The 25,945-nt window shown below is 49.5% G+C and overlaps 1 protein-coding gene across 1 annotated transcript in view; it reads right to left on the bottom strand.

Annotated features, from left to right (window-relative positions):
* Nucleotides 1–1,683: 1,683 nt before the first annotated feature.
* CRACR2B (calcium release activated channel regulator 2B) overlaps nt 1,684–25,945 on the bottom strand; it is a 76,058-nt gene continuing 51,796 nt past the window's right edge. Inside the window, exons 8-18 of the mRNA XM_084629786.1 lie at nt 25,304–25,491; nt 24,037–24,108; nt 23,340–23,394; nt 15,860–15,939; nt 11,111–11,417; nt 10,756–10,895; nt 10,059–10,139; nt 6,991–7,105; nt 4,481–4,588; nt 2,918–2,985; nt 1,684–1,793 (exon numbers count right to left, since the gene is read on the bottom strand). Coding sequence (XP_084485912.1) covers nt 1,709–1,793; nt 2,918–2,985; nt 4,481–4,588; nt 6,991–7,105; nt 10,059–10,139; nt 10,756–10,895; nt 11,111–11,417; nt 15,860–15,939; nt 23,340–23,394; nt 24,037–24,108; nt 25,304–25,491 — 1,299 coding nt within the window. The 3' untranslated portion in view covers nt 1,684–1,708. The remainder of the gene's footprint in view (nt 1,794–2,917; nt 2,986–4,480; nt 4,589–6,990; nt 7,106–10,058; nt 10,140–10,755; nt 10,896–11,110; nt 11,418–15,859; nt 15,940–23,339; nt 23,395–24,036; nt 24,109–25,303; nt 25,492–25,945) is intronic.

Genomic DNA, 25,945 nt, shown 5'->3' with positions numbered 1-25,945 from the left:
AACCCACTGGTGTTTGGTAGCTTGGTGTCAACGGGAGCTAAATCCAACCCTCAAAGTCCCAGGCTAGCTGCAGCCCCAGCCAGAATTTCCCCAGAGGTCAGCGGTTTGCGCCATCAGTGGCTTGAGTTTGGGCAGGTTTGTGCTAGCCTCCAAACTGCACCCGCAGGCAGAATCCATGCGCCTTGAGCAAAGAAGAAAGCTAGTGTCAACCTACTCCAGCGTCACCGTCTCAGCTGGCTGCGGTTGAAGGACTGACAAGTGTTAGGGCCATGACACATCCATGTTCCTACCTAGAAGGCAGGAAACAGGGAAACAGGTTTTGTTATAACCTTAGATCAAAATGCTACAAGGCCTACACCTCCCTTCAGAAAACACAAGTGCGAAAGCCAGGTAGAACCAGCGCTGTTTGGGTTGACGCTGGGGTTTGAACCAGGGACCTTCAGAACTATAAGCATTCGCTACTTGAACTAGAGCAGTGGGTTTCAAACTGTGGGTCGTGACCCAGTAGTGGGCCGCAGAATGTCAGGCACTGGGTCGCGGCGGCTCTGGTCAGCGCTGCTGACCGGGCCGTTAAAAGTCCCGTCAGCGGTGCTGCCCGGCTAAAGCAGGCCAGCTCCTACCTGTTCTGACACCGCGCTGCGCCCCGGAAGCAGCCAGCAGCAGGTCCAGCTCCCAGGCCGGGGGGGCCACGGGGCTCCATGCGCTGACCCCACCCCAAGCACCAGTTCCACACTCCCATTGGCCTGTGGGTGAGAGCCGCACGGAGCCGCTTGCGCCCCTCTGCCTAGGAACCGGGCCTGCTGCTGGCTGCTTTCAGGATGCAGAGCAGTCTGCAGTGCCAGGACAGGCAGGAAGCCTGCCTCTGCACCACCACTGACCGGGAGCCGCCCGAGAGAAGCCTGTGCCCCAACCCCCTGCCCCAATCCCCTGCCCCACCCCAGAGCCCTGACCCCCTTCTGCACCCCAACCCCCTGCCCCAGCCCTGAGCCCCCTCCCACACCCCAAACCCCTCAGCCCCAGCTCCACTGGGTCGCGGGCATCAACAATTTTCTTCAACTGGGTTACCAGAAAAAAAGTTTGAAAACCACTGAACTAAAGGACTACCTCCTTTAAGGCTCATTGCTAGGAGACTCAGTGGAGCAGCCACTAGAAGGAGACAAAGAGCCATGCAGGTCACATAGCTGAGTAACTCTGATTAGTCAGTCCGCTCCCAAAGGCCAAGCAAACATCACCTTTAAGACGCACCAACACTCCCAGTGCTATTTCCAAGTTTAAAATAATCGTCTCCTTATTACAGAGCTGGACATTGCTTTAGTTGATTTAAAACGGAGTGTTAGGGGTGCCCTCTGTTCTCCTGTGTTTGTTTCCCATCGGGGGTGAGACGCAAAAGGAACAAGCAAAGAGGAGAACCAATTTCTGTGTGGCCAGTGCAACGGCTCAAGCAGTATGTCCCTGGAGTTGGGGGGTGGGGTTGGGGGGAGGATGCTGCAGCTGTAGGAGAGCATGGGGCGGAGGGAGATTAGAATTATTTTGTTGCACATAAGTTTTGTTTTGTTTTAACATCTGGATGTTCCCTCTTGGGACAAGCTTGCACCTTCCTTGAGTCCCTGTGGAGCTGATAACATCAGTTCTTAGCTAGCTGGGAGGCAACCTGCTTAGCCAGCCATGTGCAGCCCCCACATGCTCCGGAGAGCTGCTCCTTGCTCCATCACATGCAGCATCCCTTCCTCTTGTGGTAATCTTCCAGGTGAAGGGCATTTTCCTTCTGCTTGTCCTCTTGAGCTGTCAGCAGCCTGGAATGATCAACAGATTAGCAGTTCAAGAACACAGCGGCCTGATACTGCCTGCTTCCTGCCAAGTCATTCATGCCCTGTGGTCCCCATCAGGCAAAAATAAACTAGATGTTGAAGAGTGAAGGGAAATAGTGAGAGCTGAGCTTCTTTTGGAGTTGGGCTACATAAAAGACAGACAGACAGACAGACAATATTGGTGAGACATTCCAAATGCATGCAGAGGAGGAAGTAGCATCTACTAGAGGAGACAGTGTGTCATAGTGGGTGGGGCACTGGCCGACGACTCAAAAGATGTTGGATCTATTCCTGACTCTGCCACTGGCCTGCTTGGTGACCTCAGACAATCATGTGCCTCAGTTTTCCCATCTGTAAAATTGGAATGCTGGATCCTTTGTAAAGCACTTTGAGCTCTACTGATGAAAAGATGTATAAGAGCTAGGTGGTATTATTATTACACTACATTAGAAACACAGCAGGACTTCCTGCTTAATAAACCGTTAACTACTAAAGTGGGTCAAAAATTGTAAAAAGACTTTTGCGTGTCAAAGCTTTCAAAGAGAAATTATTTTTCTTTGTTTCCCAAAAAAATGCCTGTGAACTTTTTGAAGCAATTTAAAAACGAAAATTTGTCAGATTTGATATTTTTTGTTTCCCTGCCCTTTTCTCATTTTGCCACTAAAAAAGAAATATGAAAAAAGTAGAAGAAAGGGAGAAAGGAAAAACTGAAAAAAAATAAAAACTGAAAATGAAAATTGTCCAGTTTTCATAGAAAAACCCAGCAATTTAATTTGGGGAATTTTTTTAAAAGGTCTTTTTTGGCCACAAAAACAAACAAAACAAAAGTGGATCACACGTTTTGACAAGCTCTGATCTTTCCTTAGGTTGTGACAGTGTCCATACAAGATGCTTTCCAAACACAGGGGAAGACAACAACCACTTCTCTGGCATGTTGACCCCTCAGCCTGTTGAGTCACCAAAAACAATGCGCTAATCCAAGTTCTCATTTGGGACCAAGTGCTATCTCAGATGAACACCCCTTCTCCTTGCCTGTACCTGAGAGAGGTTGTAGCAGCTTGGCCCTGGCTGAAAAAGATCCAAGGGTGATGCTGTTCCACTCCACTCACCTTGCCATATGCTCCAGGATGTTATAGCCAGTCATAGCGCTGCACTCATAGAAGACAGCCTTGTATTCCTGCCGGCAGGGAGAGTCAGAAGATAACTTCTGCCGCTCTCAACCCCCCGCCCCACCTAGTCTCTCTCTCTCTCTCTCTCTCACACTCACACACAAATGATCCTTCCCCATCTCCAGCACTTACAACAGATTATCCTCCGTCTCCCCACACACAATGTAATGCAATTCCGCTCCGGAACCCTCTGGGGTTTCACAGAATGCTGCATACATGCCCCCAGTAATACTGGCATCACAGAGTGTCATCCCGTGAGTGGTACAGGCACGTTCTCTTTCAGCAGCTGGAGGCCCTGGTGTCCAGAGGGTGTCAAAGCTCTAGCAGCCAAGGGGAACACTGGGTTGGGTCTTTCAGCAGCTGGAAGGACCGGGGGAAATGCCCCCTCACTGGCCTGTGTGTGCTGCCATGCAGCAGAACATAGGAGAGTCAAGATCCTGGTCGGGTGCAATTTGGAGCACACCTCATGCACCACTACATGATTCAATGCAGCAAGGCCCCAGTGCAGGCGTCTTTTCGGCTAAGGGGAGGCAGGGACCACTAGGCATTGAAACGTGGAAAATAAATTCCCATTTCATAATCAACCAGGGCATTCCTGGCAAAACTAGGGTATGCCAAGAGCGTGGAGCCTGGGCTGGCAGACTTGCTAGATCCCTGGTTAAATGGCCACTATTTCAAAGGAATGCTGTGGGCTGCACCCTCACCCTGAGGGGTCAAAGTCATTTTAAGGATGCACCGAGCCCAAGCACAAAGAGACCTGAAGTCCCTCCAGAGCCAGGGTCTATCACAAGCTGGCCACTTTATATTATCATTAAGGCTAAGAGTTTGTCACGGATCTTTTTAGTAAAAGTCACAGACAGATCACGGGCAATAAAGAAAAATTCACGGAAGCCCGTGACCTGTCCCTGAATTTTACTAAAACTATCCATGACAAAATGGGGAGCCCAGTTGCGGGGTCCCCACACCATCTGCAGAGGTTGGGCAGTTGCGGGGGCTGCTCTGAGCTCTGGGGGCCCCCACTGCCTGTGCAACCTCTGAGCTCCAGGGTCCCCTGGCTTGGAGTTCCGGGGTACCCCCACCACCCGTGGCAGCCAGGAGCTTTGAAGGACCCCTGCTGCCTGCGGCAACCAGGAGCTGCAGCCATGCCTCCTGAGGTGGCTGGGAACTTCGCGGAGCCCACAGCACCCTGCGGCAGGAGGACCCCGCAGCTCCTGGCCGACAGGGCTGAATTCACGGAGGTATCTGGAAGTCACAGATTCCATGACTTCCATGACCTCAGTGAAAAAATCGTCATCTTAATTATCATTTAAGGACTTCACCCTGCACCACTGAAGTCAAGGGGAGCTTGGCTGTTGATTCCAGGGGGGCAGGACCATACTCTGCAATAGCCGTTAGCATGCGAGAGTTCCCTCCCATTTCCTAAATATGGCTGTGAGCACGCAAACCAGACCAGAGCGAAATCTACAAAACCTTTGGATTGGGGAGTAGCATACAGAGCCGTACCTTTGCCAGCCTTTCCCCCTCCGTCTTGGGCACGTGCTGGGTCTTTCCTTCTGCTGCATCCATTTTGTTTCCGAGCAGAAAGATCATGGCCCCATCCTCAATCCCTTCCAGCAGGACAGACAGAGCAAGGCTCCCGTGAGAACCGTTTGGAAGACAGGAGTATCTCGGGGCTGGATCCTGATCCCACTGACATGAACAGGAGCCTTGCCATTAGGGTGACCAGACAGCAAATGTGAAAAGTCGGGACGGGGGTGGGGGTAATAGGAGCCTATATAAGAAAAAGACCCAAAAATTGGAACTGTCCATATAAAATCGGGACATCTGGTCACCCTACTTGCTGTTGACTTCCATGAAAGCAGGATCAAACCCTGTGGGACCTGCCAGGGCACTGGGAGATTTTGTTTATTTAGGAACTGTTCTGCAAGCTCTTCAAGTGACACTGGGAAAGGAAGTTAAACTATGGGAATGTTCTGATTCCAAGTAGTTGATTTATCAAGCCTTAATGCCAGGGTTTTGGTGAGTCGGCCAGGGAGGAGATGGGATTTTAATTGGAGGGAGGGGGGAAGAAAGGAGTTGTATTTAGTTTCACTGACTTTTTAAAGAAAGAAAGAAAGAAAGAAAGAAAGAAAGAAAGAAAGAAAGAAAGAAAGAAAGAAAGAAAGAAAGAAAGAAAGAAAGAAAGAAAGAAAGAAAGAAAGAAAGAAAGAAAGAGAAATCTGCCCTATGAGAATTTAAAAATCCTGCCAGTTTTTCCTGTACAGCCTGAATTTCCTTGGTCTGGAGCCTTTCAGCTTGATGCCTGCTGAACCCAGCCATCCTTAACTGAAAATCCACAAGCTAAACAGGGTAAGCAAACTTAAGCCCTCACATAGCATTTTAGCAGCAGCTGTCATTCAGGATTCACATCTGAAGTCCCTTATTTAGGTAAAACCCCCATATAACTTCACTGGAAGTGAACTTGAATAAGAACTTCAGAATTTGACCCTGGATCATTTCCAAATTTAAGGATTCTACTCTGCACCATCCACAACATTTGAACTGCTCAGGCTTAGAGTCAGGTGAAAAGTATGGGCCAAATCCTCAGAAACAACTAGAGATTTTGGATGCCTCAATTTTTGGGTGCCCACAGTGGCCTGAGTTTTGGAGAGCAGGTACTCAGCCCATTCTGAAAACTAGGCCCTTCTCAGGTTTCAAGTTGGATTAAAAAAAAAAAAAGCAGCACCTGAAATCACTAGACATTTTTGAAAATCTTGGCCTTGAATCCTTAAAATTCCTTGGAAAAAAATGACCAAGCTATTTCCAATGGGTATGTGCAAACTTGTTGACATTATTCATAAAACTAACTGAGCAGATTTATTTCAACCTTGGCTTGATTTTTGTGTCTCAGCATGATCTACAAACAAGCAAAGTTTGACATAGAATCATAGAATATCAGGGTTGGAAGGGACCCCAGAAGGTCATCTAGTCCAACCCCCTGCTCGAAGCAGGACCAATTCCCAGTTAAATCATCCCAGCCAGGGCTTTGTCAAGCCTGACCTTAAAAACCTCTAAGGAAGGAGATTCTACCACCTCCCTAGGTAACGCATTCCAGTGTTTCACCACCCTCATAGTGAAAAAGTTTTTCCTAATATCCAATCTAAACCTCCCCCACTGCAACTTGAGACCATTACTCCTCATTCTCAGCTTCAGCTTTGCATCACCCATACACAAAATATCTACTCAGAACATGTAGGGAAAGTATTCACCCCTTTCCTCTCCCCACAACTCAAATATATCTGAAATGATTTTGCTTTCAAACTTTTGCACACACACACAAAAAACCCTTGCAAATCGACAGAGATTTTTGCAAAATAACGTCACCCCAAAAGAATATGTTTGTGAAAGTTACAGCAAACTGGAATAGGGGTTGGAAGAGAATTTATTTATTATTAGTGTTACAATAATGCATAGAGGTTCTAAATTGAGGTCAGTTCCTCATTGTGTTAGGTGCTGTACGTACACACAGTAAGAGACAGTCTCTGCCTCAAAGGGCTTTTGATCAAAACAGACCATCATCATGTCTTTGCTTTCTGCACAACAGTAAGAATATTAGGAAACAGCTGAGTTCCAAATAATCAGGTTTTACTAAATATATACAAACATGCCACACTTAGCTACATAAATACACTGTTGCTGTGCTAGGTTTTGGTGACTTCTGCAACAGAAGACCAGGAGGCCCATTAGTGGGCTTCGAAATAATTGAACAGAATACTACCCAATTCCTATCTACTACAAGCACCCAAACCAAATCTTAGCTACAGTAGCTTAGCTACCCATGTCTGCTATTATGGTTAATACTGTTTGAGTACCCTACAGACCTTAGGACCTTCTAGGCCTTTACAAGCATACAACATGGCTGTTTCAAATGGCCGCATCTCTAGAGCAGGTCCACGTGGGGTCATTACAGTAAAAGAAGAATCTTGAGCAATGCCAGCATGTCAGAAACAAGCCCAAACGTGTCTCGCTCTTACCTGGAAGCTACTCATCCAGTTCCACACTGCCACGAAGGAGCACTCAGTGGTGATGTCATACATCACAAAGATACCATCCACCTTCCGGAAATACTGTTTGGTGATGCTCCGAAACCTGAAGTCAAATGAAACCGAAGACACTTCCAGCACCCATTCAGCTGTTAACAAGCAAACAAACTATCCCTTTCTTAACATGGATCCTCTTTGCAGGGCCTGGTGGGGTTGGGGGCAGGGAAATCTCTGCAGAGTGATGTTTTGGTGGATCTGTAACTTGGACCTTTTCTGCACTGGGATTTCAGCCACTGGTTTAGCTGCACCAGAGTAAACAGCTTTGACCCAGTATAAACCACATCTACGTGAGGGCTCTCACCAGTTCAGCCACACCAGGGACAAAGCCTTCATCTTATTTGCCCCAGTTTGCAAATGTCTCATACAAAGCAGCCACCTCATGGATGACTCGGCAGATAGATTTGAGTTCCAAGACAAACTCCAGCAGCTTGGGTAAGTATGTATTTTGTCTTGGGGAACATACATTCTAGTTGGGTTTACAGGCACATTGTTTACTGAGTTAAGTGAAGTAGAGATTGCAAGATCTCCACATATTTGTGCTTTATTAGAAGAACACTTTAGGATACAGGCTGAGAAGTAAGTCCATTCTCTTGGATAAAGGCTAGAAGAACATGCAGCAGGAAGTGAAGTTTCTAAACTAAATAACTCTGCTTCCCTTGGAGCATGTTCTCTTCTATGGCCTGCGGGGGGTGCTGTTTACACTAAGGGCTGGCATCAGAAAAACTCTCCATTTGAGAGAGCCAATACAGTAACTCCTCACTTAACGTTGTAGTTTTGTTCCTGAAAAATGCAACTTCAAGTGAAACGATATTAAACAAATCCAATTTCCCCATAAGATTTAATGTAAATGTGGGGGGTCAGGTTCCAAGGAAATTTGGGGGGGCAGACAAAAGGCATTATATACTGTACTGTGGTTGGGAAGTGCCCCTGGCTTACCCCACACAGGCACAGCTCACTGCAGGCAAGGATGCTAGGAAGCACCTTCGCAGCAGCAGTGGCAGCTTAGCCGGAGAAGAACAGGCGCCAACTTTGCTGGGGGATGCTCCAGGCCTGCCTCTTCCCATCCCCGCTCCACTCCAGGCCCACCTTTTCCCACCCCCACTCCGGAGCACGCTGCATCCCTGCTCCTTCCCCGCCCCCAGAAAGTCCTAAGTGCTGCCAAACAGCTGTTTGGCGGGCTTAGGACTTTCTGGGAAGGAGGGGGAGGAGTGGAGACGCAGCGCTTCCCCGCTCCTCCCCCTCCCTCCCAGAAAGTCCTAAGCGCCACCAAACAGCTGTTTGGCGGTGGGGGAAGCACTGGGAGGGAGGGGGAGGAGGCAGAGAAGAGGAACTTGTGCAATGCTCCCTTGTAAAGTCGCTGCCCTTCCACAAAATCTTACATGCCGTGTACAGAGCAGGCAGCCAAACGACGTTATAAGGGAGCATTGCACAACTTTAAATGAGCATGTTCCCTAATTGAGCAGCGACGTAGCTTTGAAACAATGTTAAGCTGGAGGACGTTAAGTGAGGAGTTACTGTAGCATGTCTCTGGAGTTCCAGCAACACTTTTGACACTACAGAGCACACTAGACAGTGGAGTGGTGACCACATGTAGTGGTTATTTGCTTCTATGGGCCAAAAGAGATCATGAAGAAGATCTCCCATGTGTGCAGAGGAGTTTGTCCCCCTTTCTTATACCAAGCATTGGCTGCGTGCCACCAGTTAAAAGCTGTTACATCAATATTTTCAGAGCTAAGAAAGATTTTTGCACCATTCCAAGGTCCTGATTCAGGAAAGCAGTCAAGCCAGGTGCTTACTTATAAGCACATCCTAAAGGCCCATTGATTTCAATGGAATTTACACACATGCTCAAGTGCTCTCCTGACGAGAGATGATTTCCTGAAGTGGGGTCCTTGTGTGATTCAGGGAAAGCATGTTACAATTAGGTTAGAAACAATTATCGCCTGACAGCTCTGCCTTGGCATAAATATGGCTACAAGAACTTGTTTAAATGGAAATTTTGCTTCTTACGTGTGTCTGATTTGGGGCAGTCTCTATTTATAATAACCAAGTATATGGCAGTTCTGGACTGCAAAATCTGATTGGCTGAGATGGGGCTTGTATCATTGTTAGTGGCCAGCAGAGGGTCACACCACCCCTGTGACCTCAACCTCATCATGAGATAGGTCTGATGTCGCAGCATATTTAGAGAAAAAATGCAGTATGAGAGACAATTTCAGTGTATTTATTGCCACACTCCATGAAATTAAATGGCCCCCTTGAAGTGGTAAACTCAGATTTGAAAACACAGCATAATTAAACAGGAGTAGCACATAGTAAATAAAAGTAGCTCTCTCTAACACAGTGTGGTTCTTTGTCCCCTCTAGTGGCTACACCAGAGAAGAGGTTTATGATTGTGTTACTGGCTCTAAACTAAAAGAGCTAGTCCTTTATTTTAAGAAGTACAGGTTGGTGCTTTTAAATCCAGAGGTCCTAAATTCAATCCCAGCCAGGGCCATTGTTACATAAAATTATTTTCCAACATTCCTCAAGGCATCAGGAGCTGTTTCGAATGCCACCTGCCCTGTTGTTTTTCAGGAGCACATCAACTTAGGTAGGAGAACTTTGAGGGCCACAGCAAGTTTGTATCCCGATGCAATGATGTATGGAAAGGCTGGCCCCAGCCTTAAGTATATGGACAAGTACTCCAGGTGTATTGAAATTCACACCTTTTCCATGGCACTTGTAATCATCCCCTCCATGACTGCTTGGGAACCACAGATCCTATAGATCTCCTGCATGGAATTGTGATACAGACACTGGTGGCAGAACCTTCTGGTGCCAGCTAACAAGCCCTATAAGGTTAAAATGAACATCACATTCCTTGGGACCTGGTACAGGTCTGCTCTCTTCTCCCACACCCTGCCCACAAACTCAGTAGCCACTCTCAGCACTTACTGTTATCTGCTGTGAGCCTGGCAGCATGAAATGCTAGCATAGAACCCAAATGCTTCATTTACCTCTCCTGGCCCGCTGTGTCCCACAGCTGCAGGGCCACTCCTGTGTTATCCACCATTAAACTCTTCACCTGGTAATCAATACTTGTAGGGGCGGCAACAGCACATGGGGATTGCAGGATGGGGCAGGGGAAAACAGGAAAATGAGGCCTAAGGAAAGGATCAGCTGAATTACTTCAGTGAAACAAAATTGTAGGGGCAGGGACTCTGTCTTCCTTTGTGTTGGGGAGGGGCCCAGCTCATTTGGGGTGCTCCTGCAGTCTAAAGAGGTGACAGTGAAGGCACCAATCCTTCCCAACTCCCTCTTTTCCCTTTCTCTTCCCCAGAATTTACATGGGTGGCCATAGGTCAGACAGCTCCCTGGATAATTTGGAGATCAACAACCCATCCTCTGAAGATCTTTAAGGTGTCTCAGGTTGCGCATCCCAGAATCACTAATCCTTTTTGGAAAATCTTGGCCATTATTTGTCAGTGTCGACAACATGTTCAGTGCTGTGTGGAACATACAGGAGAGAGAAATTATCCACTCCGCTAATGCTGAAGGAGAAGGTGTTCATGAGTAACTCTGCACTGCCATGGATCAGACACACAACAATGGGATCATTTCAAGCTTCCTTTTTTGATATGTCATTCTGTCCCTCATTTCCCAGGCCAGAGGTTCACACTGCTGTGACCTGGCAGCACAGGGGAGTCCTTTCACCTACCAATGGTTGCACTGATCTCAGCCATGAACCTGTCATAACAAAAGCGATGGATGAAGGAGCTCTTGCCAACGCCAGAGTTGCCCACAAACACCACTTTGAAGACATGTTCTGGGGAAGAGCTGACTGGTTCAGGTGCCTGAATTTGGGCAAAAGAGGGTGGGAAGACAAGAGGAGAATAGAGTTTATAGAAACCAAGGTCTGAGTTGTGCTTTATGGGCCAGAACCACAGCTGGTATAAACCAATGGAGATTGGAGGTGGGTGGTAAGGTTCACAAAAGCTCCACAAGATTCACCCATCTGCCCCCAGTAACACATGAGGGAAAAGGAAGAGCCCTAAATGATTAGACTTACCATGGTTTCAGTGCCAATGGGCTGCTCTCCGGAGGACAATAGGGAATCATCGTCCAATTCATCAGGTGTTTGCCTCCAGTTGACATCACGCTTTGGAGCCGTCCTTGGGTGCCCGCCAGCCCCTGCCATTTGCTGCAGCTTTCGCTCACAGCTTGAGGTGCAGCGCTCTCCAAAGCTCATGCTGTTTGCTTTCTCCTTCTTCAGTGTGGTTGTGGTGGCCAGGAAGTATTTACAGCTCTTCTTGTTGGGCTCTTCCACAGTCACATCCTCCAGGAAAGTGAGAGGAAGATCCCCAGGAACCAGTTGTCTGCGCCGAGACCCATGTGTGCCCCAGAGATGGGATGGGGAGGCCCCAGAAATGATCAATGTGACCAAGTTAGAGCACGCAGAATACTGACTGGGACACACACACAGACTAAGACTCAAGACCAACAGTGCCCCCTAGGGGAAGAAGGAGGCAAGAGGACACAGCACACACGTCCCAGTTCTGCAACCTCTTACGCACGTTTCAGTGTTTGCAAGATTGGGATCCGAGACTGTGGATCTTACCCACATGTTATATAGGTTCAAGGCCTCTTAATGGAGCAAAACTCAAAGGAAACTCAGAGATGGTGGCAATAGGATCCTGGCACCAGTAGGGGTACGGACAGGCTGACTAAGAGTCCATTTCAAACCATTTCTTATGGTGACTGTCTGTGTTGTAATTAGATGGGGGAGAGGGGGGATTTCAAGAAAACAAATTGTAGCCAATCGTGTGTGGCAGGTTTCCAAAAAGAGTGATGTTTGGTTTATTTGAACATTTTTAGGATTTTTTTTAAAATAGAAAATTTATTTTTGCTGGCTTTTCGTTGTTGATGTTCTTTCAGTTCTTGGTTCTCACCTGCCACCCTGTCCCTTCCTTTTTCCTATTGCCACAGGAAAAGGGAAGGGAAAACAGGGAGAAAGGAATGGGGGGAGGGGGGAGGAAAAACAAGACACTGCAAGATGACTCTGTTTTTCAATTTCTAATTTCATCAAAAACACGTCCCTTATTAGCAGCCACATTTCAGCTGAGTGATCACATTCCCCCACCAAGTGCAGGGGGCTGGACTTGGTGACTTCTCACGGTCCTTTCCAACCCAACATCGCTATGATTTACAACCAGGGGTGAAAGCAACTTAAAGGACTTACTGGTACTCCGGAGTCCTGAGCAGGGGGCGTGGCCTCAACCGGAAGAGGCGGGGGCCTTTAAATACCCAGGCCCTTTAAATCAAGATTTAAAGACCCCAGGGCTCCGGCTGCGGCTGGGAGCCCCCAGGCCTTTAAATCACACCCGGAGCTACCAGCTGCAGAGGCAGCTGGGAGCCCTGGGGCTCAGGGGCGATTTAAAGGGCCCTGGGTTCCGGACGCCGCTACCACAGCAGAGCCCCTGGCCCTTTAAATCACCGCCGGAGCCTGATGCAGTTACCCCAGGGGCTCCGGCAGTGGGGCTTGGGTGGCACTTTACAGGCCCCGGGGCTCCAGCCGCTGCAGGGAGCCCGGGGCCCTTTAAAGCGCCAGCCTGGGGAAGCCGGTCCGGCCCGGCCCGGTGTACGGGCTCTTGCCGATATGCCGTACCGTACCAGACTGGCTTACTTTCACCTCTGGTGTGAGCTCCGCAAACCAGTTCTAAAAACTGGGTCTTAACACCACACACAACTGGCTCAGGGGAAGGAAGACACCAAAGATCTGGGCTCTGACAGACGGTTATTCTTCTGAGCCGGCTGCTTCCCAGCTGTAACCTCTCAACTGCAGTGGAGCTTTTCCCTAGGGACGGTCGAGTGGGTCATCACCCACTCTGTCGTAGTTGTGAAATGGCGGCATGACCGCCCACCGCTGCGTGTGTTTGAAGCCACGTCTCCACTAAGAGGGAGGATTACAGGACCTTAGGGCAGGCTGCCCCGTGCAACTGGTCATATATGATGTTAATCGGATGGCAGGGAGAGCAGGCACCTTTGGAATAATTCACTTGGTACAGAGGGCTTGTTAGCACTTGGAGCACACAGTGAGGAGCTGAGAGCTATGGCCGGGTTGGCTCGCCACTGTTAAGGACCTAGAAGAAGGGAAAGGGAAGATGTAAAACTGAACTAAGCGCTTGAACTCAGTGGAAAGATTTCCTTTCGCTTCCATGGACACTGGACCAGATCCAAACGAGGTGGGGCCAGGGGAGACGTGCATGCTACATTACAGCCTAATCCTAGGGTAGCACGCTCACAATTGTATCGAGCTCGCCTTTAATACAAGGCACTAGTGGATGGACCAGGGGTCAGCTCTTTTCCCTCTCCCCTAAGCCTGCATGTGGCCAATACCACTAGGGCTGTGAACATTCATTACCTCCTAAGTGCATTCATTTTCCTCCTTGTATTATAGGGTGATCAGACCAGAAGTGATGGAGAATAGTTGACCGATTGAAATTCCCAACAGGAGGAAGCTCACACATGGGCTCCAGCTCTTGGAGAATAGAAATGTGCATGACCTTCCCTCTACACCCTAAAGATACACAAACACGACTGGCTGGAATATGGGGTTGAGAGGCAAAGGCCTCTTCAGAGTTGGGTTGCCAACTTTCTATTGGCACAAAACCGAACACCCTAGCCCCACCCCTTCCCTGAAGCCCCGACCCCTGCCCTGCCCCTTCCCCAAGGCCCCACCCCCCGCTCACTTCATTCCCCCTCCCTCGTGGCTCACTCTTCCCCACCCTCACTCACTTTTACTGGGCTGGGGCAGGGGGCTGGGGTGCAGGAGAGAGTGAGGGCTCTAAATGGGGGTGCGGGCTCCAGGGTGGGGCCAGAAATGAGGGGTTCAGGGTGCGGGAGAGGGCTCCAGGCTGGGGCAGGGAGTTGGGGTGTGGGAGGGGATGAGGGCTCCAGCTGGGGGTATGGGTTCTGGGGTGGGGCTGGGGATGACGGGTTTGGGGTGCAGGACGGGGCTCCAAGCTGGTGGGGGGCTGAGGGATTCAGAGTGTGGGAGGGGGCTGTGGCAGAGGGTTGGGGTGCAGGAGGGGGCTCTGGGGTGGGGCTGGGGATGAGGGGTTTAGGGTGTGGGAGGGGGCTCTGGGCTGGGGCAGGGGGTTGATGGTGCAGGGGGGATCAGGGCTCTGGTCTGGGGTTGTGGGCTCTGGGGTAGGGATGCAGGAGGGGGCTCAGGGCTGGGACAGGGGGTTGAGGTGCAGGGGGGTGAGAGCTCTATGGTGGGGCTGGGGATGAGGGGTTCAGGGTGGGGGAGGGGGCTCTGGCCTGGGGCAGGGGGGTGAGGTGTAATGGGGTGAGGGCTCTGGGTATGGGAGGGGGTCAGGGCTCTGGGTGTGGGCTCTGAAGTGGGTCTGGGGATGAGGGGCTTGGGATGCAGGAGGGGGCTTAGGGCTGGGACAGGGGGTTGGAGCATGGGCTTACCTTGGGCGGCGGTGCTGCGGAGCCAAGGCAGGCTCCCTGCCTGTCCTGGGGCACCACGCTGTGCCCCAGAATCGGACATCAGGTCCGGCTCCTTGGTGGGGAGGTGGGAGCCAGGGGCTCTGCAGCACACGCTGCTCTTGCCCACAGACACCACCCTCCCAGCTCCCATTGGCCAGGAACTGGCCAATGGGAGGGCAGAGCCGGTGCTCGGGGCAAGGCCAACATGCAGAGCCCTGTGGCTCCCCCCTGCCTAGGAGCGGACCTGCTGTCCACTTCTGGGGTGCAGTGCGGTGCGCCAAGACAGGCAGGGACTAGCCTGCCTTAGCCCTGCTGTACCGCGAACCAGACTTTTAACAGCATGGTTGGTGGTGCTGACTGGCGCTGACAGGGTCCCTTCTTGACCGGCTGTTCTGATCGAAAACCTGACACCTGGTCACCCTACTTCAGAGAATAGTTTTCATCAAGGCCACTGAAGGCAAACCACCACCTCAGGTGGAGTGGTGCAGCTGCACGTTTACAGGCTCTCCTGAGGTTATAGCAATTCTTACGTAACGTGGTCGCTCGACAGCAGGAATGGAACAGAAGGAAGATCAAACACTCCTCCTCTTCCCCACACCACCGTAATCGCCAAGCCTCTGCCCCTGCTAAACCCTTTGGATCATCACATGCCAGCAGCTGTGTGCTGGCTCACCAAAGGCACAACTCTTGAGAAGAATGGGAGGACAATATCTCCAGGCCCTTCTGGTTGCATTGGGTAGAATCTCAGCAAGAGGCTCAGGGATCCTCCCCAGCTTCTTCAAATTCCCAGCAGAGGATTTGCTCAGATGTTGTAAACCAGACTTTTACCAGGGGCTTAAATATGTGGCCACTAAGGCGGCAGGGGTAAAAAGGGGGGGTTGCATGCACAGTCTGGTAAACAGGCTAGTGGCTAAAGGAGCGTGCACGCCAGAAGTTAACTGCAGACTCTCTTAGCTGCAGGGACAAAATTGGGCCCTCACAACTGCAGATTATTTCTTAAAATTAGTCCTTGTGATTTAAGTAATTCAACCACTTTAGTAGCGCCTGTAGCTTTGTCTACATGGGGAATTTGCCTTGATTCCAACAATTGATAGCCGGCCACCCACGTTGCTGCACCAGTGCAAGCCCCGTGTGTAGACAAAGAACACTGGCTAGCCGCTCCTGTCCCCATCAAGCTGCAACCCACCGAGCTCCAACAATTAACCCATCATTGGCCCACATTGTGGCGGGGCAGACACAGAACACAGCTGGGCCAGCAGGCTGGCTCAGCTGATCACAGACTTATGGCATGCGACTAACACAACACAAATTCCTGTCTAACCGTTTGACCAGCTTGTCCTCCAACAGGCATTTGCCTATCACTGACCCTTTCTTCAACAGGGGCCTTTTGCTCTGATGTGCCTGGAACTTAAAGAGAGGGGATGAAAAGAGCAATTAGGATCCATCAGCCAAATGACCAAGCACCAGAAGGCACCAGCTCAAACCCCACTGAGCGAATGGCAGCTCCAGCCTCACAAGGGAGATGGTTTTTCAACCCTTTCAAGGCTTTGGCATGTACAGCAATGGAGTCCAACCAATAGCCACAGCGTTGGGTGGATATGCAAGAGGGGTTAAAGAATTACATGCACTTAGAAGTCATAATGGAGGACTTCACGAGATTTTCATGGTAACCGCTACATTACATTTCCGGGCCCTGAGTCAGGAAGGTACTTAAGCATACACCTAGCTTTAAGCACATGAATGGTCCCAGTAAAAATCACCAGCCTTATTCTCAGCATGAGCAGAAATAGCTAGCTGAATGTGGGCCCTTCTTATGATTTTTTCATACTCTGAGGTGGTAAAGGCGGTGTCACGATTGGAAGGATTATAGCAAACAGGCATTTCCTGTTAAGTAGGGAGTCACACCGCTCTTCTGTATGGCTCAGTGTTTCATAACGCTCGAGATTGTGGTTACTGCACACATTCTGTTCTTAATCACAACTGCTGCACACCTGTTCACCTAGTTCCATCCCATGTAGGGATTGCAGCAGATGGAGGGAGATTGCGGCTCAAAGGGGACCTGTGCCAGGACCTCCTCCTGCTTTTACTAGGCAGAAAGCCACACATACTCCATAGGAACAGCAGGTGAGAAAAATCACTTCTCCAATAGGGGCTTCGGTAGCAACATGCATGTGTGTCTATGGAGAAATTTTCACTTGGCAGCTGTTGTGATAATTGAGCCGACAAAGTTACCAGAGGCGGGAGTTCACTTGTAAGACATGCATTCACAAGCTGTTACAATAACCTTTAATAACTAATGTTGGTGGAAAGTCGGTCAAGTTGTCAACAATGACTGTTATAAATAGGTGCAAGAGAACCAGAGACTAACCGAGTTCAAACCAAAAAGGCCACATGGATAGAACTATGCTGAACTCATGCTTGGTAACAACAGAAGATGGGGACTTGGAAAGCAATGAACCAAAATCAGTGTGGCAGCTATTATGGGTTGAGCAACCAACAAGGGGGTGGGCTATTCTACCCATCATTCCCTTTGTGGGTCCTTAAAGAGAGAGACTTGGGGGGGAGAAAATAGAAGAAGAGATGGAGGCTACTGGAGGTAGCTTTACCATCTTCGCTGCCACCTCTACTGTCGCCTGGGACCTCGCACCTTCTTCGTCCTAATCCTGAGAGATGTCCTGCCCCACACCAGGCCAGAGGGAGGGACCCAGATGACATCACCACCCCTACCAGCTATAGCAGAATCCCTGAGGTGAAATGCGATTAGCCTAACAGTGGCAGCAACAGTTATAGCTCATCTCAACTAACTTCTCTTTTACTCAAAAGGACAGTTCTGACTGTCTTTGATCCCACCTAAGAAGACTGTCAGACACGGGGGTTTTCCCCTTCTAAAATCGCACTCCAGCTGAAGGGAAAGGGACCAAGGGATGTTCTTAAAATCATACCCTTGTTTAATGCTTGATGTCTCAAATGCTTTAACTGTTTTTTTCTTTTCTTTATCTTTAATTAAAGGTTAAAAGGAGTTTAAATGGTATGTTTGCCATGGTGCTAAGCAGGCCGAGGTCTCAGTATAACAATCCCAAACACTGTTTAATGTTGGACATGACTGGCTTACGTTAATATCTTGGGACCCCCTCTAGTCCACCTAAAGTAATACCACACACCATTGCAACTTTTCAATGGCATTTCTCATTTTTAGACTTGTCTGACTGGTCCCTTCCCTGCAGCCAGCTTCCCAGAGAGCACAGGAAAAAATATTAAAGAAAATAAACACGTCTGTGAGGTAGAGTCATTCCCACAAAGAGAACCTCAAGGACTTGCCCGAGGGCAGGCTGGGGCGTCTATGGCAGAGCAGGGAAATTGAACCCAGGTCTCCTTAATCTCAAGCTAGCTTGCTAACCACTGGATCAGCCTGCCCTCATCCACCCACCAGCCACAACAAATGAGACCACACACAGACGAGGAAGTGTGATCCATATGCTGGCTAAGGGGAGGGGTGAGGTCTCGTCTCCAGATTACACATCATTTTGCAGGCCTACAGACACAAACACAAGATTTTTTGGGGGGGGAGAAAGGAGGAGGAGGATGTGGAAGTGGGTTTTTAACCTACCCTACATCTGCAGGAGCAGCTCTTCTTGACTAAGAGAACCCCTGCAAGTGGCTCACGCTAAGTGCTCCCAGGGGTTGAGCTTCACATGCATATAGCCTAGGCTGGGCTGTTTACCTGCTCCCACCCCCCAAGTAAGAAACCCCCCCACGCCCCACCCTCAAACAACCCTTCCCCCCAAAGCTCATCCCAAGGCAATTTTTTAAAAATATAATCAAATGTGGACAGTAGCTTCTCAGGGGACAGGAACTCTAAATCGGTGGTATTTTAAAATGGTCCTCTGGAGTCGATGGCCTCCCTTGCCTACAGGGCTAAGCTGAACTGCAAGTTAAAAAAATATTACCACAGAAAATAAACGTTTGGGACCAGATCCCACGCCCACGGAAACCAGCAAAAACAGCCTGCTTTGCAGGGGGACGTCAGCTGGTTCTATTTCCAGAGCATGGCAGAGGAAAGGGATTTAAATATAAACCCCGTCATGCCCTAGGGCTGATGGTATCTGGTTATAAAAAAGGAGTTCTGTCGGAGGCTAGTTTATATCAGGAGGGCCCTGATTCTCAGACAGCCACAGAGCACGTGTCCCCCACCATAAGGTCTTGGTAGCCCATTTCCTGAAGCTCATATCAGAATGTGGTTCAAGTGTTCCTCCCAGGGTGAAGCAAAGCACGGGAGACACTCAGCCACAGCGGGAGGAGAAAACATGCAAGGGTCCGACTGGGAATAGCAGCTGAAATTTGAGTGCTCTCAGCGCTTGGAACCATGCAGCCATCCCATCCCACATGTCACATGCACCTCAGGCAATCCCGCAGAGCCCGTCAGTCACCTTGGGAGCTCAGGTGACTCCTGGGTAATCTGTTACCAGCCAGCCCTACCCAGAGAGTAAACGTTACCTACTAAATAAATACCTATTTCTAAAAAAAGAGAGACAGTTGCTGGGATTTTTTTTTTTTTCCCATTGGTTCATCAGGCTTTTATTGGCTTGTTGGCTTCGTGTAACTTTGGCTTTTCACATAGATGGTACAGACACAAACATGACATCACAACTGGACAATACACAATGCCCAGGATTCCATGAAGACAACAGAATGCAAAGACCTACTATGGGGGGAAGGGAAGGCATGTCCTCTACTTCTCATTCACATTCCTCTGCTGGCATGTCCTGGCAGTTTAGGTCCCAGTGCCTTACTAGTGGTGAATAGAGGAATCTTGCCTGATCGGGACAGCACCTTTGCTAACACACACCATACAAATATAACAGCATGGCTGGGGATCAAACCTGGGACTTCCGGATTTAAAAGCACAATGTATTGCTTCTGCTGAAGGCTCAGCTGTTTGCTCATAAACCTGTGTGTGTGGTCAAGCCACTAGAGGGCGATGCAAAGCCACACCATGTTAGCATGGACTGCACAACCATGCCCGTGGCAATGTTAGAAGCTTTTCGGAAGAACGAGGGATAAAACCCTTCCTAAAAGAGTGCAGAGGATCAGGGTTCTTGTTGCAGTTAGGCACATACAGTCCTATACCCCTCGCTCTAGCCCATGTGCTTGTTCCTTGCACCTTCATTTCACGGAAATAACATTATCCTTCCTAAGCTTTACAAAGAACTAAATTTTTAAATTATTTTTGCATATTTACAAAATAGATACATTCCCTCTCCACGAGGGGCTCTGTTTAAACACACATGCCAGAACCACAGAAAAGACCAGATAGAAAACGCCCTGTTGCTGCTGCCGATGGCTAGAACTTGCATCACATTCCAGGAGGTAGAGTCCCTGTAATGGATCTGTGGCAAATCAATGCCCCTGACAGCCTCACAGGCCTTGAATGACTTCATATTGAAATGAGATGTGGATTGGTTGACCACCAGAACCCCTGGGTTTAAAAGCAGCAAGCTCCAATATTAATAGAAACAGTAGGCTGGGAAGTCTGAAGTCCCCACCCCCTGTCCCGCTGCTAAGGGTTCACCGTGGAAAGAAAGCCCTGTGTCTGCAATACATGCCTCAGACTTCGAATGCAGTTCCCATTATAACCTGCCCAGATTACCAATTCTCTCTTGAAGGACAGATTTTCTTTGCACCATACCATCAGTACAATCTGCTCTTAAAGCAGCGGGACGTTGATTGGCCGGTGGTACACAGCTGATGTCAGGGTTCTTACACCATTCCCCCTCCCTGCTACCAGGCAGTACCTTGTGCCACGCTGTTCTTAGGCTGCATTTCAGCCTCATGGGCCTGTTACAGCTGGCACAAGTCAGAGCAGCCCCCAGTTGCTCTAATGCAGTACAAGGGGATCAGCCCTGGACAGAGCTATAGCAGGAGCAGCGCATGCCTCTGTGTGCATACCCCTGAACTGGACTCTGTGCATCAGCCATACCACAGCACCTGGCTCATGATTTTAAATACGTGTCATATATATTACATATAGATGCATGCACACTCATACACACACAAACAACAGCTAAATGTCTGAATGCCTCAAAATAAGAGACCCAACTATTGTTGTAACAGCTGAAGTAGCCTGGTCTTGCCTGAGTGCTGACCTGGCTTTTCTTCTGGAGCAGGTTTTGACTGCAATCTATGTTGAATCTAAGCCTATGGGTAACTGAGGTTTTGGTCGCTAACTCTATACAGTAACATTTCACACACAGGGCTAGAAAAATGGGTCTGATATAAATCAGCCCCACCTCACTGACTTCATTTGAACTCTGCTGATTTACACCCGATGAGGATCTGGCCCCCAAATTCCCAAAATAAAGAAATATGGCAAGAAACGGATCAGTGTTTTCTCCTGACCTGTCGTTTTGGGTGTGGCTGAGGTTTCAATGCAACGCCCAGGTCGGGGCTCGGGGACAGATTCCAGTCTCCAAGACAGTCCATACCTCAGGCGCCCCATGTTCAGTACAGAAGCTTTTACTGGCCTCTTTAATGGTGTCTGTGACTGTTTCCTAAATAAGTTGCTAACTTTTTTCCTATTGCCATCACCCCCGTCAATTAAACCACATTTAAAAAACCCAGCTAAGCGAGATGAGCCCCACACTTCTAGGGCAGAAATATCTTAGAGTGGAGGTGTGTTTGTAGTATTCCTCTGAACGGCTCTAAAACAAAACAACACAAACGGATTCTGCTTCTGCTCTTTAGGCTATACAGACTGCCTCAAAGAGGGTCCTTCCCCCCATTTTATTTAACATCAGAAAAACCAGGCCCTGACTTCCTTCATACTGGTGGAGGACGAGAACAGGCTGATACCACAACAGGCTGAAAACTGAGATGAACCTCTCGGCAGGGGGAGGGGATGCTAAAGCCTTGTCCACACTGGGAGATTATTCATATAGGTACACCAATGCCACTGAACCGGTGCAAATAAGCTGCACCGGTGTCACAAGTGCCTTGCACCAGTACAACTGCCCCCGTTTGAAATCAAGGTAAAAGGAGCCAGGGGGGAGGTTTCCTTGACACAACAGATCATTAAGAAGAACAGCTAGGATGCCAAGAGGGTGGTTATCATCCCAACAACCACTGGAGCTCAGCAGTCTGGGTAGGTGTGACGGAAAGGCCTGGCATTGAAGCAGAATATAGTGAAAAAGGTAAAAGCACCATTTCCCCCCCCTGTTTGCATTGGACTCTGCAATACGGTGATCTGTTTTTATTGGGTTATTTTTCCAGGAGAAGGCAGTATGCGAACATGCCATGTGATCCCTATGATAAAGCCAGCAACTGGACTGGATATCCTGAATGACTGCATACCAGCTCTTGGTGCAGCAGCCACTCCGGTTCCTCTGGAAGAGGTGAGCTGGTACCTCCTCCAGATGGCTTAGCTGACACTTTTCACCCAGGACACAGGCAGAGCTGGAACTGTGTGCTCTGACAGGGTGGATTCCAGCTATGGTCTAGATTGTGGCTGGCTACCCACCACCAACTTGCACCACAACACTCACGCACGCGATTAGCAGCTTCCCCATGCAGGGTTCAGAAACAAATCCCGCCCCCTGAGCCCTAGAGGAAATCGTCAATGCAATTACGTTGTTCTGAAACAAGCCCTTCCTTCTTTGGATTTTACTCCAGCCTTTCTTCCAGGAGGAGCAGCTCGCAGCCAAAGCATAGACGGGACCCCTGGAACTGATCCCAGTCACATGTCATCAGGCTGGTCTTGCTGGTTTTACTGACCCCTACCCAAGTGCCAGCCTGGCTTGGACTTGCTGGATCCTCCTTACCCCAGCCCTCCGCTTTGCTTCATCCCCTCCTTGCATGCTCATTGACATTGCTGGAAGGCCGTCCCCTCCACATCTTCACCAGTGGAACACGGTGGCAAGGTTGGGGGAAGATGACCCCTGGTTGCAAGGATGGATCCAAGTGTGGGTGAAGGGGAGGGGAAAGGAGCTTTGCTGCAAGATGAATGAAAGGCCCACAAGGACGTCCACCTACACCACACGCTCTTACTAGTCTGGGAGGCCATCCAGCCTTTAAGTAAATGCTGGGATGCTGGTGAGCCCGCCTGCCTCATACATCATATGGTGCCAATTGCTCAGCTCACCCCCCATCCAAGGCTGCATCTTCAAGACGATCAGATTGTAGGCGAAGGTGATGCAGATGAGGCCCACAGTGAACCCAGTGGTGCTGTTCCCCTTCCTTTATGGGGTCTGAGCCCCATCCCCCTCCTTGAGGGCTTGCTGTTGCATGTCCGTGCAGCACATTTGACAGGGATAGGGCTGGGACCAGGCTGGCAGCGGCTGGCACAAAGGACGGAGGGGCCAGGCAGTACTACTTGCTATTAACTCAAATGGGCCCTGGAGGCTGCAGAGATGGGTGCCGGCAGGCAGACAATCTCGCTGGACTCTACCCCATCATCACCATTCAGGCTAACACAGCCTGACCTCCGGCGTGGGATTCAGCACCAATGTCCTCCTGGCCTTGAATTCCCTGGCTCAATCACAAACTCCCTTGGTCCCCACACTTGGGCTCCCCCTTCACCACTGCCACAGGACAGTGGACTCCAGCAGCCCCATCCCACCAGCTTGAATGTAATCTGCACGGCACTCTCCAGAACAGGAGAAGTGCGTGGAAGTCTAAGGTGCTACACCAGGCCTCAGATGCTTGGGTCAGTGTCCCCCGTGGAAGTGCAGGGCCCCTGAATGATGACAATAACAGCAGCAGTCGAAAGGGCGGTGGTTGGGGATTAGGATTTTCTTTCTTAGACTAACCAGCTTCTTGGCTTCAAAGGCATCTCTGTCATCCCGAAGCTTCTTGTTCATCTCTCTGCTCCAAAGGAAGGTGAGAGAGAGAGAAGCAGAGTGGTTACCAAACACAACTTGGGAGCAGGGCAGACACCAACACTGGAGAGCTAATTAGGGAAATAAGGATCCCCTTCCTGCCAGATGGGTTGGAGGGGGGGTCTCAGTCCAGATAACAATGGGACTCCATAGTATTCCCTTAAACAGGAGGAAAGAATAATCCTCTTCACTGGATGAATTGCTGGGTGACATCCTATGGCCTGTGTTATGCAGGAGGTCAAGCTGGATGATTATACTGGCCCCTTTGTGAATCTATGGATGCCACCGAAATACATTCAATATTATTACAGCTTTCTGGAGAGACAAAGAATTCGTATGGTGCTTTGGCAGTGTTGTCACATCTGGAAACAAGCTAGCCAGAAGAGGACCAGAGCTAACAAACCAGCCCAAATCCCTTTGGCTATTGGTTGGAGGATTCCCAACTCCCACCCCAAAGAGTCACTAATTCTGGATGCCAAGGAACTCTCCCAGAGCAAACAAGCATTCTTGGGCACAGCTGGAGTTTTGAATCTATTTCTGTCTGTGGGGTGGATAATGCCTCTGACCTCTCCACCTCTTCTCTAGTCTCCTCTCTAGGGAAGTAGCAGTTTCTCAACACCCCTCTTACCTGAGGAGCTCCAGCTGTCGAAGAAGGCTTTGTTTCTCTTTCTGCATGTTCTTAGAGACTCTAAACACATCCCTGTGTAAAGGGAGGGGAAAAGAAAACAAGGAAGAAAAAGAAACAAGGTTAAGTGAAAGATTAGAAAGGATGGAACCCCCCGCCCCCCGCCCTCTCATGCACACACAAGTGATGTTGCTAAAGGTACAAGCCTGCCAGCTTCAATGATAGTTCAGTGGATAGAGCCTTGGCTTTGGAGCCAGCGAAAGATCTGAGTTCTGCCACTAGCCTACTCTGTGTCCTTGGGCAAGTCACTTTCCTTCTCAGCACCTCAGTTACCCCACTTATAAAATAGGGATAATGTCATGTCTGGGTCATGGGCAGCCCAACCTAGTAATTAGAGCCAGAGTTTGCAGTCACAATATAGGAATTAAGAATTGGCTTGATCAGGATACCGGGAGGTCAGAAGTAGGACACACGCTGGAGGTTCAGGAACCACAAGGTAGAGGCTAGGAGTCAAACTGGATGGAGATGCCAGGAAATGGAGCAGGAAGCACAAGGCATGCAGTCCAGAGCAGGATGGAGCCCACTTGTTCAGACAGGTGCCTGCTGCTGGCTTATGTAGCACCAGTGGGCCACACTGGGGCTAGGCTTTGTAGGTCCCATATAAGCTGCTGCCAGGTGGAGGGTTGGAAAGTGGCTGCTCCCAGGAACCTTGTGGGCCCAGGTTTGAGACCCGCGGGTCATGACTGATAATGATACTTGCCTCTGTTTGTTAATGCATCATGAGATGAAAAGCTGCTATGTAAAAGAACTAAGTCTTATTATTAGGTAAAGGCTGAAGAGATGCACCCCACAGTGGTTACGATACAATTATTGTAACCTCTCTAGCTGAGGCTACAATAAACTGGAGAGCACATGAAAGAAACCCCCCTACTGCTTTAAATAAAAATAACAATTCTTTGCCCTTGTACGGTGCTTTCCAGCCTAGCAGCTAGTAACACGTTAATTTAGCCTCACAATTCCCCTAGCAGGGGACTATTAGTATGTGTCACATTTTATCAGCGAGAAAACCACCACAGGGAGATGATTACTTGTCTTCCCCAAGATCAGGTATTGAGCTCATGACAGAGCCGTAATAGAACCCAGGTCTGCAGCTTCCAAGCGCTATTCCTTAACCACTAGACAGCTCTTCCTACTGGGTACCAGGTAAGTCATGCTGCACAAGCAGCTACCAGCTTCCACTGCACATTGTGTAACCGCTATCCAGCCATACCTGTCTTTCTGTTCCTGTTCACGCTGAGCCTCCTTCTGGAGACGCTCCAGATGCCCCTTGGCCACCTCCAGCTCCCACTTGCTTCTCTCCAGCTGCTCCAGAAGGTTTTCATTCAGAAGGTGGAGCCGCTCATTCTGCACCCGGGTCTCCAGCTGCTCAGAGTTCAGAGACTGTATTTGATGCTCCAGCTGGGAAAGAGGAAAAAGGCAGACAAAGAATAATAAAAGAGACACCTGCCAGATTCAGGAAGCCACAGCCGTATAATGGGCCAGAAAAGCAGATACACAAGGTGCTATTGAGGAGTTGCTCCAGGTAAGCTGCCCACAAGGATGTGGATAGGCTGTCAGCATTACACTCAGTGTGACGTAAAGCCACAAGCTGGGTATTTCAAACCCTGTTATCCTGTGCTGACCCCTCTCAATCGATGCATCACAAATGTGGCACAATCGCACCCCACTGTGGAACAGTAATATCAAAGGGGAAGAGTCAAGGCTGGAGAAGCAGCAGTAATTCTGCTCACCCCACACCAAGAATAGAACATTATTATTTACTGGTTGCATGACAGTAGCACCTTGCAGCTCAGTCACAGCCCAGGAACCCAGGCTGACAAGTGCTCTACAAACAGAACAAAAAGAGCCGCTG

This window comes from Lepidochelys olivacea (genome assembly GCF_965140295.1).
Source record: "Lepidochelys olivacea isolate rLepOli2 genome assembly, chromosome: 6".
Classification (NCBI taxonomy): Eukaryota; Metazoa; Chordata; order Testudines; family Cheloniidae; genus Lepidochelys; species Lepidochelys olivacea.
Note: the sequence above shows the minus strand (reverse complement) of the source record. Positions and strands in the feature narration are given on the sequence as shown.